General features: G+C 43.9%; 1 protein-coding gene across 1 annotated transcript in view; it reads right to left on the bottom strand.

Moving 5' to 3' along the window:
• The window catches only part of LOC102697822 (alpha-1,6-mannosylglycoprotein 6-beta-N-acetylglucosaminyltransferase B), an 88,171-nt gene extending 70,398 nt beyond the window's left edge, over window positions 1-17,773 (bottom strand). The window contains exons 1-2 of the mRNA XM_006635200.3: window positions 16,575-17,773; window positions 10,720-10,832 (exon numbers count right to left, since the gene is read on the bottom strand). Of these exons, the coding sequence (XP_006635263.1) occupies window positions 10,720-10,832; window positions 16,575-16,642 (181 nt within the window). The 5' untranslated portion in view covers window positions 16,643-17,773. The remainder of the gene's footprint in view (window positions 1-10,719; window positions 10,833-16,574) is intronic.
• Window positions 17,774-19,780: the final 2,007 nt, after the last annotated feature.

The raw sequence follows: 19,780 nt of genomic DNA, 5'->3' as shown, positions 1-19,780 counted from the left end.
GCAGGATAAGCAAATCTAACCAGACTACGTTTCTTAAGCTCAGCAACCATATGTTTTCATCTAGGCTCCTTTACAAATCTAGGAAATAAAAAGGCACTGAAATGCACGGACACGCACGCACGCATGCACGCACGCACACACACACACACTCACACACACTGCAGTCGGTACAATTTGCAAGACTTGCTTTGAATTCTTAGCCTGACACAAAGAATCAGCTTCCATTAGAATGTTTACTGCAGCACAGCTGAGTCCTGCCATGTGTTCAGCAGAGTCTGTGAGAAACACAAAGCTCAGAAAAGAAAAAAAAATAGACAACCCATTTGAACGGAAAATCGTGCACAGTCTGGAAAGCTGTATGATGCAATAAGAAACAAATGCCCACTACAGGCAAAGCACAGTCATGTTAGGCATGCATGAGGCACTGTGCATGAGGTGTGTAGCAGCTTTTTAAAACTCTCCCTCTCTGTCTGCTTGTAATCTATTCCCCATGCCACGGTGTGGTGTTGATTTGAAAGCTCTAAATTATCTAAAGCCAGATCTGGCACTTACATGAAATGTAATGTGTTCTGGTTGGCTGCCTTCCTCCTGGTGGTATCTGATAGTAATGTGGTTATGATGTTCTGACAGTGATGTAAGCGATGCAGGCAGTTAACAGTGGGGCTGATGGCTTTAATGTTCTCTCCCTCTCGAAATGCAATAATCCCGATGTCCTTCCTAATGATCTAGCTAACGACATCAACCGTTCTAATCGACATTCATGCACGCCAACTGCTCATTTATTGAAATTCAAAGATTCGATAGGGAACAGATGACCCTGTCGAATTCTGTCTGAATGCATTTACTAATACAGCTGTATATTGAATGATCATTAACAGATTGAGTTTGGCAAGTAATAATTCACTGTCTCTTCTGAGCATGCTCTCTATGCAGATGGTGGAGAGTCTATATTTTACAGTTTCTTTAAGGACATACAGTAAGCACACAGGAGAAACACACATAACTGTGCTCATGTCCCACGTATCTCAAGAAGAATGCTTATCCTGAAGATCACCACAATTCTGAGTTTGCACAGGTTAATCCCAGTCCCTCTCACCTCTCGATTCCTCTGCAGGGGCAAATCTCCTTTCAAGCACACCACTTAAAGTCGCATCCTGTCAAACCATTGCTCGTCATCAGGCATCTTTTTACACTCACACTACAAGCTCTTGCTGACAGAAAATCACACACTGTACAAATCCATGTCTGTATCTTGTGGAGAGGAAGTACACAATCCTGACTGGTCTCTTTGGGTTTGAAGCACATCTTGGATTAACCAGACTGGATATCATTCCAGTGAAATCTCTTGGTACATGTTTCCTACCTGATTCAGCTGCTGCTTTAACAGGTCTAAATTACTATTGAGTTACTGTAACTATGAAACCTGTAGGGCTCGGGCTGTCGAAGAACAGCAGTGAGGATCACTGAGCTCGTCTTTCCAAAGCTGTCAAACATTAGCATTGGGGATGAGAAGGTGTCCTGGGGCTCAATTTAATTTGCATGCTGGAGAACGATTCGACCTCCCAAACAACAGCCTATTCCAACATGGATGAGCGGTTCAGTGTCTGGTAAGCCTGAGGACACTGGCTCTCATGAGAACCACTGCCTATAATTGTGAAGTGAATTTAAGGGGGGCGTTTGCATAAAAGAAAGGTCATCTTGAGGCTTCTTGAGGGGCACTGAAACTAAGACTTTTCCTGCAACCTGTGTAGGAAAATCAGATTGTCTTGGAATACCGCCGAGATCTTGAGGAGTCAGATTCTTTTCCACGTCAGAATGAACATAAACCCAGCCTGACTCGTAAAAATCTGAGATGAATCAAGCTCCGCTCTAAAAATTTTGAGTCTCTCTTAGCAGCAAAAGCTGCACATCCAATCTCACAGCGGCTCACATGTTTTCATGAGATCAGAATCAAAACCTTTGTAACTGCGCAATACGAGGAGTCTGATTTTCACGCTTAATGCTTGTAAAAAAGATCCAAAGAGGAACTCCCGTGGTTTCCTTCTGACATTATATGAGCTTCGAGAACAGAGGCAACCAGCTAACGTCAACGTTTCGCTTGGAATATAAGAAAACGACATGTTCCTTTTCAGCACCAGAATCCTGTCATTATTTAATCTCTTTACCAGCCATTTCAGCTGCTTTCTCAAACTCCAAAACAGATTCCTCTCAACTTGAAACAGCTAGGAAATCACAATACTACTGTTCCAATTACATTCTCATGTGAATCGACTCTTGGATCAGGCTCACATAATCGCACTCAAGTGCTGACACCTCTCATCTCCAACAAGGTTATTCACTTATTTTGCTTCCGTGGAGTAAATAACATTCATTAAACCTTAAAATGCCATGCATACATCTTAGATGTTAAACAGTCAAACTGGAGTTATAATATCCAGTAAAGTACCTAAAGTAAGACACGTGTGGAGTGTTTTTTGGAAAACTCTATTGGAGTCAATGGAAGTGCAGAAATATATACTCACCCTTTGTCTTATATTAACTGAGAATTGTAATTACCCTGTCTTAGAACAAATGCAGGTGCAGTTAGAGGAGTAAAAGAGAATTTTGGACTGAGTACAGTCCAACAAATGTTATTTAGCGCCCTCAATAAATTAATTAAATTAATACCTTAATAATAACACAGTTATTGGGGAAAAAAAGAGTGGCTCCTACTTCTCTGGCCCTGGGTTCAGGTGTGGAATAAAATGCCTTCTGTGTGGGGATTTCACACTCTCTCTGTGATCACAGGGGGTTTTGTTGGTTGTTCCAGTTTGTTTTTCACCATGGAAAGAGGGGAGTGATGTTGTGTACCTGTTTTCATGTGCGTGAATTGTACAGTATGTGTGAGTGTGTGTACCCTGCAATGGACTGATCAGGGCCCAGGGTCTTGGACATGCTTTACAGTTCCAGGATACACTCAAGGGCATTCCTGGCAGGAATGTGAGGCTTTCTGATGATGGCTGACCAAGGTTTTGGAAATAGAGGGACATACATTACAGTATGCATGTGAATGTAGCATTGCTGTAATGGTCCACTGTGTTTTAACATTCAGCATGGGTAACTCAATCCACAGTTGAGAATGCATGACCAATTCAACACTGTGGTGAAGAGCACTTAAAAGCTCTTTGCTAAAAACCGTGTACATCTTTAAAAGGCCTTTCTTGGGAACACACTAATTCCTTTTCCAATAAGGGGAGCAATAACTAACTGAGCCAGTAAAACCATTTGCTTTATTAGGGTAACAGTACATTCCCAGGACGTTTAATCAATCTACAGAATTCTCTGGACACTGTTTCTGAAGCCCATTTAACATGCTTCAGTAATGCACAGAAAAACCATTTCCTTTCTACATCTGCTGCACATTGGTCTTCAGAGGCACTAAAACACAGGATAAAACTGTTTGTTTTCTTTTTATCATTAAGACCCCAATCAACTAGCCTAAAAGCTTAGGAAGTAAATGTTCTCAGTAAAATCGCCTGCTTTTCTAAAAATAACTTAAACACCAGTTTCTTCAGTCAGTCCTTGGTGTCAAAAATACTCTGTACAAAGGGTACTGTTCCCAGCTACTTCAGCACAGAGAGCACAATGCAAGAATTAGCTTGTGTTTATTTCTGACTCAGTTCACTCATTAGTAGTTGATCAGTGGATGAACAGATGCAGGTGGGAATGCCACTCTCAGACAACTCCACTGAGGGTTTTGTCCTTCTGCAGAGGTCCAGTTGATTACATTTCAGGCAGAGCACCCCAGTGAGGGCAGCTGTGAAACGCAGAAGACAATACACAGCTGACTCCAATTACCAACCCTATCCGACTTCTTAGAAGACAAAGGCAAACTTCTGATGCTGCACCCAATAGGAAGTTCACTAGCGACAAGAACATCCGCGGGTTTAATGCTCTGTGAATGTTGGGAATACTGTACTTGGTGAGATGAGGTTGGCAAAGCCCACTTGGTTAATGGCAGCCTCCTGGTCAGGCCAGGATGCAGAGGCTTGAACCCCATTGAGAGGAGTGAAAAAAGAAGCAATTGCAAAGTGGCAAGGTGACACAACAACAACAACAACAACAACAACAACAACAACAACAACAACAACAACAACAACAACAACAACGGGGGGGTGCTTGAGACAAGTGCGAAGGGAGGTGTTTGAGCTCAGTTGAAGTAGCTGGTTGGTGATGATGGTGATTAGGTGCAGCTGTGTGAGATTGAATTGTTGTTATCCCTCCCCGAACTGCAGTTAATAATTTCCATTTGACACCATTTAGCCTGCGATGAACACCTCACCTGGCATGAAAATCAGAAGACACTGTTTCAAGGTGAGGAATCTTTGCTGAAAGCCACAACATTTTAATGTACGTATTTCTTAAAAATGATTATTTTTGTCTGAAATGTTTTTGGACTGGTTTAGATAATATTTTCTCAAGACATTCTCTCCCAGGAGAAGTCTGTAACCAAAGTGGTTATATTATGTAAAGTATGTGTCCTTCGGGACTCAACAGGTTTTATTGTGGATTATTGTCTGGTAATAAAATATGATGAGCTCAGAAAGAAAACCATCTCTGTTAAACCAGAACAACTGTTTTATTTCAGTCTTGCTGAAGTTAATTTGGATGTCTCAGGATTTTCCTGCATTAACCTAACATATGACCGATACCGTACTGATAGGGTTGTGTAAATTTAAATTTTCACATTTAAATTGTGAAAATATTAAATGAAGCGTTTTAGTATTTTATGTGATTCCAACATGTCCTTTCAATATTCAGTTAAACCAATTGTTTAATACCAAAGTGACATATTATGATCTTAGAAACATTGCTGCAAGTAGATTATTCCTCTCGTTGTTTGACACTGAGTACCCGGTTAATACTGTACCTTTATTTCATCAACCCTGGACTGCTGTAATGCTCTGCAATACTTTGTAAATGATAGTTACCTGTGCAGATCATGGCTGTTACAACGAAAGTGAGCTCATACTACTCCCACTGTGGCCTCACTGCACTGGCTTCCAGTATTCTTTTATTGGCATACAAAGTGCTTACTGGTTGAGTAGCTGGTTGGGTAGCTGGCTGTTTTGCAGAGAAGTTAACTCCATGCTAGCCTGGTACCAATATTAACATTAGGTTTTAATATCTACTATCTAATTCTGGAATAAGATCCTACTCTGTGGCCCTAGAGTGAAGGACATAAGAAATGGGGAGTTTGCTTTCAGTTATCATGCTGCAAGACAGTGGAAGTCACTGGTCGAGGAGTTGTAAGAGATTACCCCAATCAAGACTTACTGTAAACCACACTTCTGAAAAACAGCTGTTTGAAACTATCCTTTTAACGCACTATTAAGTTTCTATTGAAGTTAATGATTGTACTGTCACTGTAGTTCATTTTCTAACAGTTCAAAGTTTTTTTTCTCCATATCTTAAATGGATTTTGTTTTTAGGGAGTTTCTAGTTGCTTGTAGCACAAAAAGCCATGCATAAATCAATTTTTACATTTAATAAAGGGGAAAATGGCAGCTTTTTATAGTATAATAAAATAAAAAATATCAACCTTTTTGCAGACAAATGGCAGTGGAAGATGGGGAGAGGTTATTCTATTTCAATACCATACCTACTGCTTGGCATTAACCAGGCAGCACTTTGAAAGTAATTGGAGTGCCACACTCTGTTTGAGAGAAGAGGGTTCACAAAATCAGTCCAGACTCCGGCTTGTGTGCCCTGACACTTGGGTCAGCTCCCCTCTCTCTTTCTGAACTCAAAGTAGCTGCTCCTGTCAACTCGCATGAGATGAAGCCAAGGCCAGGCTGATAGACCTGAAGGCAATTTCCGCTGCTGCTCCCAGTAAATATCTCAGCCACAAAAACCTGGAGACCTGCCACCACCTCCCTCCCCAGATTGCACTGAGATTCCCTTTAATTAGGCGTGACACACGCAGCCCCTAAGGATACCGGCTGGAGAGTATTAATCGCCTTGTCCCTAAACAAAACTCAGCCTGCCCAGAACAGACACTCGGAAACACCGCTCACGCCCAGGAGGGGCTTTGATTTCTCAAGCCTGTGCTCTTTACAGGTGCAGCAATCTGAAACGTGTCACCCAGCCTGGGGCGGCTCCACCGGCTCAGTCTGTAAAGGTGCAGGCTGAGTCCCGCAGGCCAGACAACACCAGACTGGGTGCAGTTCCTGACAGCAGCCAGCTCTAACAGGGATTCCCCAGACAGGGGGGTACAACTGTGCAGAGCGCTGGACAGGGTCCTCTTGGCCGATTTCCTGGACACCTGCAGGCCCGTCAGCGGGGAGACGTGTCGTTCCTCCATGCGGTCCTCTCTCTCGCTTCCCGGGTTTGCTCCAGGCTTTTAAAATTACAAGAGCAAGTCCCCACCTCCACCACCCCCCATTTAAAATGTCTGATTCAGCTTCTTAACCAAAGCAAGGTGTTGTCTCACGAGCAACATGCTTATTTTGATTTGTTCTAGTAACCTTGGAGATAAGTTATTACCCAATAAAGAGCTGGAGGAAGTAACTTGCATGTAGGAGGAACACACGCAGACTCCAAAGAAGAGTGTCCCGGCCCGTCTCTCGGCTCCCAGCCCTCCAGTACCGGAGGATGGGGATGCCGTCTCCATCAACACTGCAGCACGACCAAGGCAGCACCAGACCCTACTCAGACTTCACACAGATTTGAGTCTTCAAGCAGCGTGTTGGCCTCTTCGTCATTGGCGATTGTATAGTTAGCGATGACGTGATCGAGTCGCCAGCAGTATCTGTGCAAATGTCTCAGACTCATAGCTCATGAATCCTAGTTATTAATCGCAATTCTATTGGTCAAGAGCAAATAATTCTGAAGCAAACGTGCCTTCCCTATCTCCTCCTGTCTCTGTTCACTTCCAGTTTCTCCAAAATCTTTTCTTTAAGGGACTGGATTCCATCTCAGGAGGTTTTTAACTTCCTATTAAATTCCTCATACTTTATGAAGACATTCATATCACTCTTGGGGTTTAGATGTACTCATAAGTCTGGTTTAACTAACCCTAATTATCAAAAAGTATGAGTGGTATTACGATACTAAACCTTGATTTATAGCACACCATCACCACGCATGACTAGATGTAGCATTATTTTATAGGGGAAATATAGAAATCAAGTAGAAATTTCTATTGCATGTGTCTAACACAATGAGGTGTTTTCCAATGTGAGGAACTGTGTTTCTCAGCTAGTTTTACAGCCTTGTAGCAGACCACAAAGTCCAAGAGCACTTCAGAGAACTAAACCTCCAAAAATCAATTTTCAGAAACATTCAAACCTCAGGTAAGGCCATCAACCCTCTTCCAAATGCAACAGCGACACTCTTTCAACGCCCTGTACAGCAGGGAGAACAGAACTGAAACAGGACAATAACAGCCCAGAGAAATGAAGAAGCACATGAAAGCTGTCTGAATGATGCCTTTAAACCCTGAAATGACAGCCCTTTGTTTGTGTAGCACTGTTGCTTTTAAGATATGAGCGTTCAAAGGCAGCCTCTGCTTTTTTTGCTGGGAAAATTAATTCCTCTGCCTTTCAGCTATTATTAATGTCGTTTTCACACAAACATCTACCGCTGTAGCACTTTCAGGTTTCATATCTCAAGCTGAGCACGAAAGGTATCTTTGGGGGAAAAGAAAAAAACTTCTTCTAGATGCCAGTGATGCAACCAGCAATTATTTCAATTTCACTTGAGGCGGTTCCTCAATTTATTAATACAAAAAGAGGAAATGTAATTCAAGTGATGCTCTGTAAGGTTTGTAGGTTATCCGGAGAACTGCTAATGCATCAGCTACAAAGCCAGTTTGCACATGAATTCAGCTCAATGCCAGGATTCTTCAGCTGTCGCAATGTTACAAGGGTATGTTGTCGTGTTGGCAAATTGCACTGCTGTGTGGCCTTACAGACAGTGTGCAGAAAATCTGGCCTTAATAGAAACTTCTCAGCAGATAACCAGCTGGTAGATGTTGGAATGACGGTTTTGCAACACCGGCATAGTAACCAGAAATGACACTGAACATATCAGTACACACACTGCATCAAGGGGAGAACACTGTACTGCACTATATTTACTCAAATGATTTTGTGTGCTTTCTTGTAGCAGATACTGTAAACTGTTCCTCGTGAGGTACTGAAGATTTTGTAACCAGCAAACTACACAGAATTTGTTAATAGCAACAATGTCATAAGATTAGGTTCTGCTGTTTTGTGTTCAGGTTCCTTTTATTTTATTTCTGAGTAAAAGAACAACAATGTAGGCAATATTAAACTATCAACTACTACATACACTTTTAAAGTGCTCTAATGCAACAAAAACAAAATTGATTAATCAAGAAACATTCATTTTAATTATTTTAAACTACAACAATCTTTGGCAACTTTTTTAGAATGTCAAAATTAATGAAGAATGTCAAAACTAGATTTACATTTAAATATACATCAAAAGGCATAGCAACCTTCTTGGCAACAAATGCAACCTTTTTTAAAGATGAATCTGTTAATCAGCTGTCAGGAAATCGGTATAATTTATAATTTACCAGTAAAAGAATCATTTCAGTTAAAGAACCTGTTTCTGTCATCTGTGCTTCTAAGTTATTAAAATCCTCAGTTGTAATTGCCAAAGAGTATTGAAAGTTCTTCTGTTTACACAGGTTTTGTGTCAGGTGGTTTAGTAATCCAGACAAACAGGGACATTTCAGTCCAGCAAAGTCACGGGGGAACCGGATTATCACTGCACAGAACATTTAGACACTTTCCCATCTCTCTGCGTCATATCCAGCCTTGAGGACTTCTGTATGAAGGGCTTTTTTTATACCATAGATAAGGTACATTTCTCATCTACTGTATATATCAAATGACATCAAAAGGGTGCAAAGGAGAGCAAACATGGCTGTCTAGAACTCTTGGCAAAAAGGTACGAAAAGTTAAATTTCTAACTTCTTTACAACATTCCAATTCTAAATCGCCAGGTGGAGAGGGTTAGAGAGACTATTCATTTGGGATGGGATGGACGTCTCCGTATCTGGTATCCTGTGTTCCAGTACCACTCCATTAAGCAGCCAGCCCCCACCTATTCATCACACAAACACACACAGGCACAATGTTTACAGACACCACCTCCGTGGTTCAGAACTATGAGGTGGCTAGTAAGTCCAGATGCTTCTCCAGATTTCAGTGGCTGAGGAGGTAATCAATCATTTCATGTAAACCTTTCTTTCTTTACTTCTGTTCTGCCAATTTAAAGACTGGGAGACAACAAAGGAGCAACAATAAGACAAAAATTTACTGGAGGACTTAGTATGGGTACAGAGCATCCAAGTTCAGAATAGCTCTAATGCAGCCGAATATTTGCCAGAGATCAGTTTTCACAGCCTACGCAGGATAAGTGGGAAAAGATCATCCCTCACAACACATCCGCAGCAGAAGAGGATAATGGGATTCCCCCAGGGGAATACTAGCTTGTGGGAATCTGGAACATCATCCATGTCGCGGTCCACATGAGACTACCGGCTCCCTCTACCACTTGTTATTTAAGTTTATTATAACCCTGGGGGGGGGGGGGGGGGGTAGCTTTCAGCGGTGGACTCCCGGAGGTTTCCTGACAGTTAAATGAGGTTTTTCCTCCCCCCTGTGCTGTGCATCTTATTCTACGCGTGGTTCTTCCTCGGTTGACATCCAAACCCTAGAGGGCGCTCCACTTCATTCTTGTCCCTAGTTCCATGTGATTATTCATGTCCTTCCGCTGTGTCTGGTTTCCATTTCCTATTTAGACCCTGTGTCTCCAGTGTTCCTGGCTCAGCATTAGGGTACGGATGTCGCAAGGCCCACCTAGCACCAGGTCACCCCACGTCCGTGTCCTGATGACATAGGCCTCATCCCCGACATCGCCTGACCCCTGAGCCCAGAGCACACCTCTGTGTTTGTGCCGTTTTTGCCTCTACTGCTCTTTTGTGCATTCCATGGCTGGCCTTTCTGGCGTCCATGACAATCCAGTCGTGTTGTTGAAGCCAAGATCCAGGCTTCTTTTCATAAACAGCTGGATGAGATCTTTAGATCTGCCACTAAATGTATAACAGCTACTAAAATCCAAAAGAGATGGAATGTCTGCAAACTTCCTTGTGTTCTTAAGTGAAAACTCAATCTCTTGTCTGCTGGCTATATGAAGAAACTATATGATGGACAAGGCATTATTAGAATATAGGTGACCACACTATATGGTTGTAGCCAAGGCTGAAAATCACTTATTACTGTGTTACAAACAGGATAATATCACAAACACTCATTAATAAATCATTTGTAAAACACCATCTATTGAATGCCAATGCATATCGTGATAAAGATTTATACTTCAGTTCTTGACTCTTAACTTTTCTTTTGCTTTTTTATTTTTCACATTATAAACGAAGCATGTTCAGTAAATATAAAACCTGCTGGGTTCAACATCCCTAAAGTAACTCTGGAGCTCTTTATTCAATAATAAAATCGTGGGCCCATTAAAACATATACACATTACAGATTTACCTGGCGGCATTCCTGCCTCAGGACTGCAGGCCAGTGGCAAAGATTCAATGTTAAATTCAGCGCCAGTTCTCAACTTCCACTGATCCCATTCTGAGGTATCAACAGACGAGCATCCTAACACCCATTTGATAACAGAATGCAATGCAATTACCTTCTGTTCTGATGGTGAATGGAGAATCTCCCAATCGCTTGGATGAAAATTGGCCCCCCAGGGATGTCATTAAAAAGCACAGACTGAAGAATCCAATCCCAACCACGAAAATCCTAGAACAGAAATTTACAAAACAAAAAAAAACATGAAAAAGAAAGTGAGTCTGGAGAGTCAGCTTCCTGAAGCAAGGCTTTTTTTAAATAGAACTCTGAATACTCCAAATACAGTGCGACAACAACTGAATCATGGTTAAAAACTGTTTCTGCCAGTTTCCCTAGTTTATATGCTTAGGTGGAAGATTGGGTAGAGTAAAGAGAAAGGTGAATGGAATCATCGCTTCGAGTCAATGTGCTGCTCAAGGTCTTGCCCATGAGCCCAGGGCTAAAGGCACAAAAATGACCAGGCCTGCCAATTTAACCTGAGCAGTGATTCTGATGTTGTGACTAATTACTAATTAAGGAGGCTTAACCGCACATAATTTGACACTACTTTAATCTTTTGTGTTTCCCCCATTTTTAAATTAAAGTTCCATAATGTCCCCCAACTGGAAGTGCACCAGCTCTGCGTTCCCGATTCCCAAACCACGCACCTGCCCTGAGAGGCGGCTGGGCGCCACACACTGCGAGGGAGAGAGAGAGGGGAGAAAAACCTCCTCTCTCCAGGAGGTGCTCCGGGTGCCTGCAGCGGCTGCTCAAATAGCGTATTGAAAGACCGGCGTGACCTTTCTTTCTGCTCCTTTCTAATTAGGCCCAGTGACTGAAAGTAAGCATGAAGTAGTTCAAGTAAGTAGCACCGTCAGCATGCGTAGGCTGCAAAGGAACAAGTAATAAGTTTACTCCCCGCTGAAAAGAGAAGACAGGAAACACAACGTTTGGGCTGTGGAGCCTTCTTCGGGGGACCTCACACCCGAAGAAGGCTCAACAGCCGATACGTTGTGTTTCCTTTCTTCTTTTTTCAGCAGGGAGTAAACCTTTACTTGTTCCTGAAAAAAAGCATGGTGGCAATGGCCATTTTAACGTTCTTGAGCAGCTAGTCTACAGCAAATTGGAATGACACCCTCCCGTCCCCCACTGCACGGCTCTATTTTCTGGCTAAGCCCAGGACCCCTGGCAGACCCAAGCACCCTCCCTCCTAAGGGCAGCAGGCTAGTCTCCATCTATGTCCTCCACTGTCCAGAGCTAATAGCAATCTCAGCACAAGGCATGTTGTCCCATCAGGCCCATGTAATCCCTTAATTCCTTTTTCACACATTAAGCAAATGCACTAGGTGAGACTGGTACACATGCACGCTGTTTCAATGGATATTAACTCACACCCCACCCCCTGCTTCTCGCTCTAGTGCAGTGGTTCCCCATCCTGGTCCTGGTGCCCCAAACGCCTGCTGGTTTTCACTGTAAGAAGCTGCTTCGTTGGAATACTGCCTTTTGTTTCGAATCACAAGTTTGGGACTTAATTTCACTTACAAAATAGAACAGTTAAACATGTGCACAACATGTGCAAGAGCTGCGAACAAAGAGTTCAAATTCATCTTCATCGGGGCGGTGTGGTGGCTCTGTGGCTAAGGATCTGTGTCTGTGGCTGGAAGGCTGCCGGTTCCTATCCTGTGGCTGGCAGAGGAATCCTACTCCATTGAGCCCCTGAGCAAGGCCCTTAACCCCAGATGCTCCAGGGGCGCTGTATTAAAGGCTGACCCTGAGCTCTGACCCCCAGCTTCTCTCCCCGTCTGTGTGTCTCATGGAGAGCAAGCTGGGGTATGGGAAAAGACAAATTCCTAATGCAAGAAAGTGTATAGGGCCAATAAAGTGATCTGATCTTATTGTGAATAAGCCTACGAAGGGTTCGATTGTGAGGACTGTGAGGGAACACAAACCAGCAGGTGGGCGTGGGTCACCAGGACCAGGAATGGGAGCTGCTGATCTAGGCCCTGGAGTGCTCGCCGATGTCTGCGCGGCTGCAGGAGTCTGCCGGCAGAAAGCTCCACCTGCGCTGGCGAGCCCTGAATAATTCAGACACCCTCCTGTGAAGCGAGTGGCACTGTGGGTATTGCCTCACTCCTCAGTGGTCTGAACATTACTGTACACGAAAATCCCATCTCATTCCCTGGGGACAGTTAACACACTTCAGGAGAGTCTAATTAAATCAAAACAACCATGAATCTTAATGAAGGTGCTGTATATTATTAATTATGAAGGCTGGTCTCGAAATAACAAAGGGAACAAAACCTTACTGACGAGCATTTAGCCGTGGCCAATGCATCATGGGACAGTGGTCCAGTTGCCAGGCAGTTCGATCCATCATCATAAAAAAGGAGAGCTTATTTAATCATTCCTCTTAGAAAGATCTACCTCATGTTGGTGAACCTCCTGGGCATGAGCATGCCCCCTGGCACTCCAGCCAGAGTTTGGAGACTCCAAAGCTCATTGGACTGATGAAAGCTTGGAAAGACAACGCGTTACTCTACATTGCAGATTTCTGCCTGCATCAGATTGCCATTGTGTTAAGAGACTCAGAACCCATGTAATTTTCATGTGAAATATATCATCGTTAAAAGCATTATGACCGGATTGTTAGAGCTGTGGAAGAGGATTCTCAAAGGCTCAAGTCCTGCAGTGGTTGAAGGGGAGAGCTCTGGTATCTTCTGATTGGGTCAAGCTGTTCGGAGATACTGGACTTCATCAGAGCTCAAACATGGAGGAATAGAGCTGGACTAAAGTAAGCTGCCCTCCCCCACACTTGATTCTGTTTTGTTATCTTTCCCGTGTAAGGTGATAAAGATTCTAAACAGATTTTCATGGGTTAAAACCACAGAGGGACTTGTGTGAAATTTTAAAATATTCATACGTCCTTTATTAAGATAAGTAATGTAGAAAAAAAAACAGAACTCTTAAGTACTTAGCACTACCTCAACTATCACATCACATTTCAATTCCAGTCACACACAGCAGCTGATTCAAGCAGGTCATCTGTGCTTAGTCTCTATTTTTGTAGTTAACAATTACTTAAGACTGACAAGCATATCTCAGAGCTCCCCAAGTAATACATGTAATTATACACGACAGATATGGCCTTAGTTTCCTTCTTTTATATCTTTTTTTTTTTTCTGGAGGATAAGTCATGTGGCTTATTATGAGGTAATGTCTTCCACTTTCCAGAAGTGAAGATTTTACATCAGATTCAAGACAAAGAGCAAGAGGCATAAATCTTGATTTTTGTTTTAGAAAAAGGAAAAGGGCATTTCCCTGATTAATTAGCAGATTATGAGTGTTGTGTCAACGCTTCAGTGTTGTAGTCCTCCCAGTGCCACTCCAGGGCAGCGTTAGGGTGAAGTGCTTAGATCCAGATTGCTCGAGCCACCATAGCTGCTTCACTTTTGAACACAATTAATCTTTCGTTCCCATTAAAGGAACGCTGCATCAGATCCACCAGGAGAAGCGTGTGAGACAGAAGAATCAGTGCTTGGCTGTTAGCAGAGGAGAATAAACTGAGAACTGTACTTAATGCGTCCATGTCTTTTCCCTGTTATATAAAAAGAAACTAATATTTCCTGACCTCCACGACAAAAAAGCACCTCTACAGAATGCCAAAAGGGTGAATCGTAGGGCAGAGCAGTGGCACCGTGGCTCAGGACCTGCGCCTGTGGCTGGAAGGTTGCCAGTTCGTTTCCCACGGCCGGCAGAGGACTCCTACTCCGTTGGGCCCCTGAGCAAGGCTCTTAACCCCAGCTGCTCCAGGGGCGCCGTATGAATGGCTGACCCTGTGCCCTGACCCCCAGCTTCTCTCCCCGTCTGTGTGTCTCATGGAGAGCAAGCTGGGATATGCTCAAAGACAATTTCCTAATGCAAGAAATTGTATATGGCCAATAAAGTGATCTTATCTTATCTCTTATAGGCAGGAAAGTTGGAATTTGTAAACGTGGGAGAAACCTGTTCTGTTCTGTAATGATTCCTTGATATCCTGTATGTTCTGGGCTTCCTGGGCTCCCCTGAACAAAACAATAACTATTTAGCTGCAGTGCCACACTGCTCATTATCTGAAAGTCTATGCAGAACAGTCCCAAACATTATTTCTTGCCTGGAATGTATTGATGTTATTGAGAAAGCAAATAATGTCAAAATAGTCCTCTTGCAATGCAAATAACCTGCTGTAAGTTATACATGTTATTACATTTGTGGGCGTAAATGTGTTTCTGTATATTCATTAAAGACATACTGTATGACAGTGCATTCCTATTCATTTGTCATTTCTGTTTTGAAGTACACCATCAGTTTAATTTGATTTTGGATTTACCAGTTTTCAATGCCAGGATGTCACCTGCTTTTTAAAAGTGGTTTGAGCATCACAAATCACTTAAGATGAAAATGAAACATGCAGGCAGTGCCTTGCTGCTGTACATGTTTTACAGGATAAATTTACGCTGAAGACTTACGCACGTCACTTTATTGTTCTACATTACAAAGTTTAAACAGATTCAAACAGTCTTGGTTAATGGACGTTTCAATAAAGACATTTTAAAAAAACTGAATTATAAATCATTTCTCACAACGGATTTTACAGTAGAGTCCTACTGACTATTTGAGATGTCGAACACTTCCTGCTCCCCAAACAAATACTAAATACAAATGACTCTCGAGATCGGGCAGGTTTAAGTGTAGTATTTTTGAACTAGCGTAGTCTGGAGCAGCGTTAACAGCTTCAGTGGTCTGTGATGGGCTAGCCACTTCTTTAAAAGCGTTTTCAAAGGTCTTATACTGCTTGCTTATATCAACACTCATACTATTTTCCTTGCTTAAAAAATACGTCCATTTGTGACCCTTTTTGTTCCGAATTCAATCCTGTATTGCGGAGAAAAGAGACATCTATGGAACTGTGTCTTTTGAAAGACGCCCCGTAGAATCCTACAAGACAGCACTTAATGATGAAGTAACTAAACTTAACGTGATGTAATCGGGCACACGGGGTGTTAGCAAAGAATTTCAAACGATCCATTCAATTATTACTCTAAAATACCTTAAACCGGTAGGGGAGCGCACGATACAAGTGAAATGTCGTGCATTCTCTCTGTCTTCTCGTTACCAAGTTAGTTTCGTGGAATGCTCGATGAAAACCCGAGATCAGTATTACTGGCAGATTGAACCGGCGAAGACGCTGGGTACTTGCAAAACCCCACCAAACTCTGTAATACGGGGTGCCTACCTTCTTCAAATACGACAGTGATTTGCAAATTCGAGTTTGAATTTCGATGGTGTTTTTTTTTAACATCAGCCGGTTTTATACCTTAGTTTCGCGCAAAAGCGTGTTTCATACTGTGTCTCCGAACGAGCAATCAGTTAACGAGCAGACGCAAGCGGAAAAGACAGTAGAGGCGCCGAACTTCGCCGAATGTCTGGTAACACTGGACGCCTAGAATAAGGCGATGTGCTGCCTCCAGTCTGCACCCTGAGCCTCGGGTCTGGGCAGTTCTCATCTGGAAACAGGTTCATAGTGTGGAATTACCTGGCGAATAACGCAGCGGGCTATTTCGTGCTGCCACAGGCACGAGTCCTATACCAAGAGTGCCACGAATTACACTGAATAGTAACAATTATCGGAAATATTTAACGCTTTCAGTGAAGGTGAGGGATGAATACCACCTTAACAAGAATCAGTTCTTAAATATGTAAAGATGTATGACAAGGGCTTAAGAAAGTCGAAGCGAAGGGACGAACCAGGCTGCCTCTTTGCTCAGGATAAATTATTCACTGCCATTTAGACTCGATATTTGCTATTTCGCTTTCATTCCAACTATTAACATTTAACTTTCCCCGAGCACGGTGAACGCGATCAAGCGGTGGGCGAAGTGCGTGAGGCTTCCTTACCTGAACGGCTTGAACGTCACCAGGCATCTTCTCACCATTATTTTACCGTCCGTGTTCACAGCAATCATTTCCCCAAAAAGCCGAGCGTGCAGCCGAGCTCGGACATCGTACACCCGAATTTCAGTCCTTCGCCGGAGAGACTAAGACGCACGGAGCTTCTAGCTGAAGTGGGCTGGTTCAGGCTGCGATGGAAGAAAATCCTACTATAACGCACCTCCAGAGCCGGGCTACAAATTATATCCACAAGTTTGACTTCGACGGCAATGATTCCGCCCTCCCACCCCAACTCTCCCAGACTTGCTAGGAGCTCAGCGCTTCCTGAGGTTCACAGTGGTATCACTGAAGTGTACAATCGCTCGCTGGTAGACGATGGCATGCCGCTCTGCTTTTGAACCATCAGGCAACCCTGCGCAGTTCACTTTACAGTAATTACGACAGAGCGCCTCTCTACCGCTAACTCGGGCTTGCTTATCCCAGCAAAACAGAGGAGATGCCAGGCGGGAACGTTGAAACAGGATCCATTTGTTACTCCCGGGGGATAGGACATCCCTGCTCTCTCCCAGCTTGTGACCGCGTCAGGTAACAGCACGGGCTCCCTCGGTCTTGCGCCCAGGCAGCGCAGAGAGCGTCTCGCCACAGTTCAGAAAGCTTCGGGCTCTTCAATGAAATACATCCGCTTCGGCTCCTCGCGGGAGGGCTGAGAATTCGCGAGGTATGTCCAATTTATTGATGCTCAGACTGAATCGTCTTCGCGGCGCCATCTACTGCTCGACGTGCTTGTTACACCGAATTCATTGTTACGTTCCCGTTCGGCTCTGCTGTACAGTACATCGTGATGACTGGAAACTACGGAGACTGTACAATATATACACACACACGTTCCTTTGTTTTCCAGGTACCGCTGTCAGGAGAGCTGAAGTCTCTTTTTATCAGGCGCAGTGAAAAATGCTCAGATATCAATTGCATTGAACTCTGCATGCCATTTTAAAAGGGTTGCGTACTAGTGGCAGTCGAATTCAATGAGTGGGTGCGTTCAATAATGCAGAATGCCTATTAATCCTGCACTGCAACTTTTTTGGATAGATATATATATATGGATACATTTCCAGAAGCAACTCTGGACAGAAATACATGTAACTTGTCGATCACGCCGCGAGGATCACTTCGACAGATGCGCATACCGCACAGCAGCCGCGTACCAGGCGGCCGCTGCAGTGTGATCGCATTCAGCACCAGGGATAGTTCCCTCCGCAGCGCGTCACACCGCCCTTGGCTCGGCTCGCAGGAGCGACGCCTAGTGGTCAGCAGGGGTACTCGCAGGCGTTCTGCGCACAGTTCCCCGGAACGGTACTTTCTGGCGTTTCGTAAGCGGCCCTAGATTTCTTTTTGATGTCGCTATTGATCACGCAAGACGGTCCGCTTCACACGACTCATCAGCGCGGGGTTCCCTCGCAGTGATGTTTGTTCCAGTGGGGTTGTAGTAGTTACACTGTCTGCCCATCACACACAGTTCAATAACAATCGGCACAGCAAGTAGAAAAATAAAAGAGGTCACAAAGCAAAGTCATCGCACACCATCGGAATAAAAGATACCGCGCAGGAACGGATAAGCGCGGGTAACGGGCAGGAGGTCAATTACAATGTAAGGCTAGCAGGGGAGATAACTCAAATTCACCAGGTAAAAGGCAGAACAGGCAAGGACATTACAAGTAAGATGGCCTTAGTACAACTATTTAGCGACAGGTACAGGAAATGCCGAGTCGCGTTATGTTCAGATGAATGAAACACAGAATTTCACAAAACACCGGCGAAACATTGCTCACGTTTGCATTTGAATCGCCAATCGGGTTAGCACGCTGAAAGAAAGGAAAAAAACACTCAGTGAGCTTTATACTGTAGCTCCGCCAGGCTTTTGCTCTGAGCCCGGGAGTGACCGTTGTGGTGGTCGTTTTTACGCCTCGTCCGCCCTCCCGGCGTGCCGTAATAACGATGATGAATTGACAAAGGCTTGGAGGCTAACGCACACTCTTCGTGCGCAGTTAGTGCAGCACAAAAGACAGAAGGACGGGGGACTGTGTGGTCACCGCAGTGGGTGATCTTGCGTGGATGTTGCAGGCCGTACAGCCCGTGCACACGGAGTTTCCGCCCGTGATTTACCGTACCTGGACTCGAGCCTCGCTATCGCTGCGTCCACAACTCTCTCGGTTCCCGGGTGGGTCTACACTCGGTCACATGAAGGAATCGCACAAATCCTGTACACAATTAACCCCGTCATCAACGGCTTACTTTCCCGCCGTGGTGCTTGTTTTAGAACAGAGTCCAGTAATTGTGAGGGATTAAGGGGGGTTAGGGAGTTTTCTGATGAAAAGGCCCTTTAATACAAACCGAGAATAAAGTAAAAAATGTCATACAGTACATAGTTTTTAAAGTTACGGATAATCTTGGGCAGACTGTAAACCAGCGACACTGGGCTCTTCTTGAAGTGGAGATTACAATGCCAAATGTAGCACAAACATCTCTTGTACATTTGCACAAAACTGAAGTGAAACATTGCATGATTTTGTCCTCCCTACAAAACTACAACAGTTTGCCAGGAAACTAGGGTTACACCCCTACCCTTTCCAAGAAACGCCCCGGGATTTTTAAAAACCACAGAGAGTCAGGACCTTGGCTTTACATCTCATGCAAAGGACAGCGCCTTTTTACAGTATAGGGTCCCCGTCACTGTGCTGTGGCTTAGGACCCACACAGACCAGTGGGACCAGTAAGGCAGGCTGAGCACGCCCTCCTGGCCCCACTAACACCTCTTCCAGCAGAAGCCTTTTTCCCAGGAGGTCTCCCATCCAGGTACTGGCCAGGCTCACACCTGCTGAGCTTCAGGGGGCTGCCAGTGAGGAGTTCCAGGGTGATATAGGTACTGGCTCTATAAATATAAATATAAATGACATTGTGCACATGACAGTAAAACTTTAACATTCTGTCCAGTTCTTTTGCTTTAATCACCTCGGTGTGTTTCTCAGATTAAGTCTGGCAGCATGTTGAAAATGGGGAATTTGAGAAAACGGTCTCTCGCTTATAAGCAGAAAAGCATGCTTATTTTCCCAAGCTTTCTCCACAATTTCTACATTTTCCACCAAAGCAGAAAGCAGGGTCATGCATCTCAGTATTGTGACAACCGTTTTCACGCTACATTTTGGATCAGAATA

Source organism: Lepisosteus oculatus, chromosome 9 (assembly GCF_040954835.1).
Source record: "Lepisosteus oculatus isolate fLepOcu1 chromosome 9, fLepOcu1.hap2, whole genome shotgun sequence".
In the NCBI taxonomy this organism is placed as follows: Eukaryota; Metazoa; Chordata; class Actinopteri; order Semionotiformes; family Lepisosteidae; genus Lepisosteus; species Lepisosteus oculatus.
Note: the sequence above shows the minus strand (reverse complement) of the source record. Positions and strands in the feature narration are given on the sequence as shown.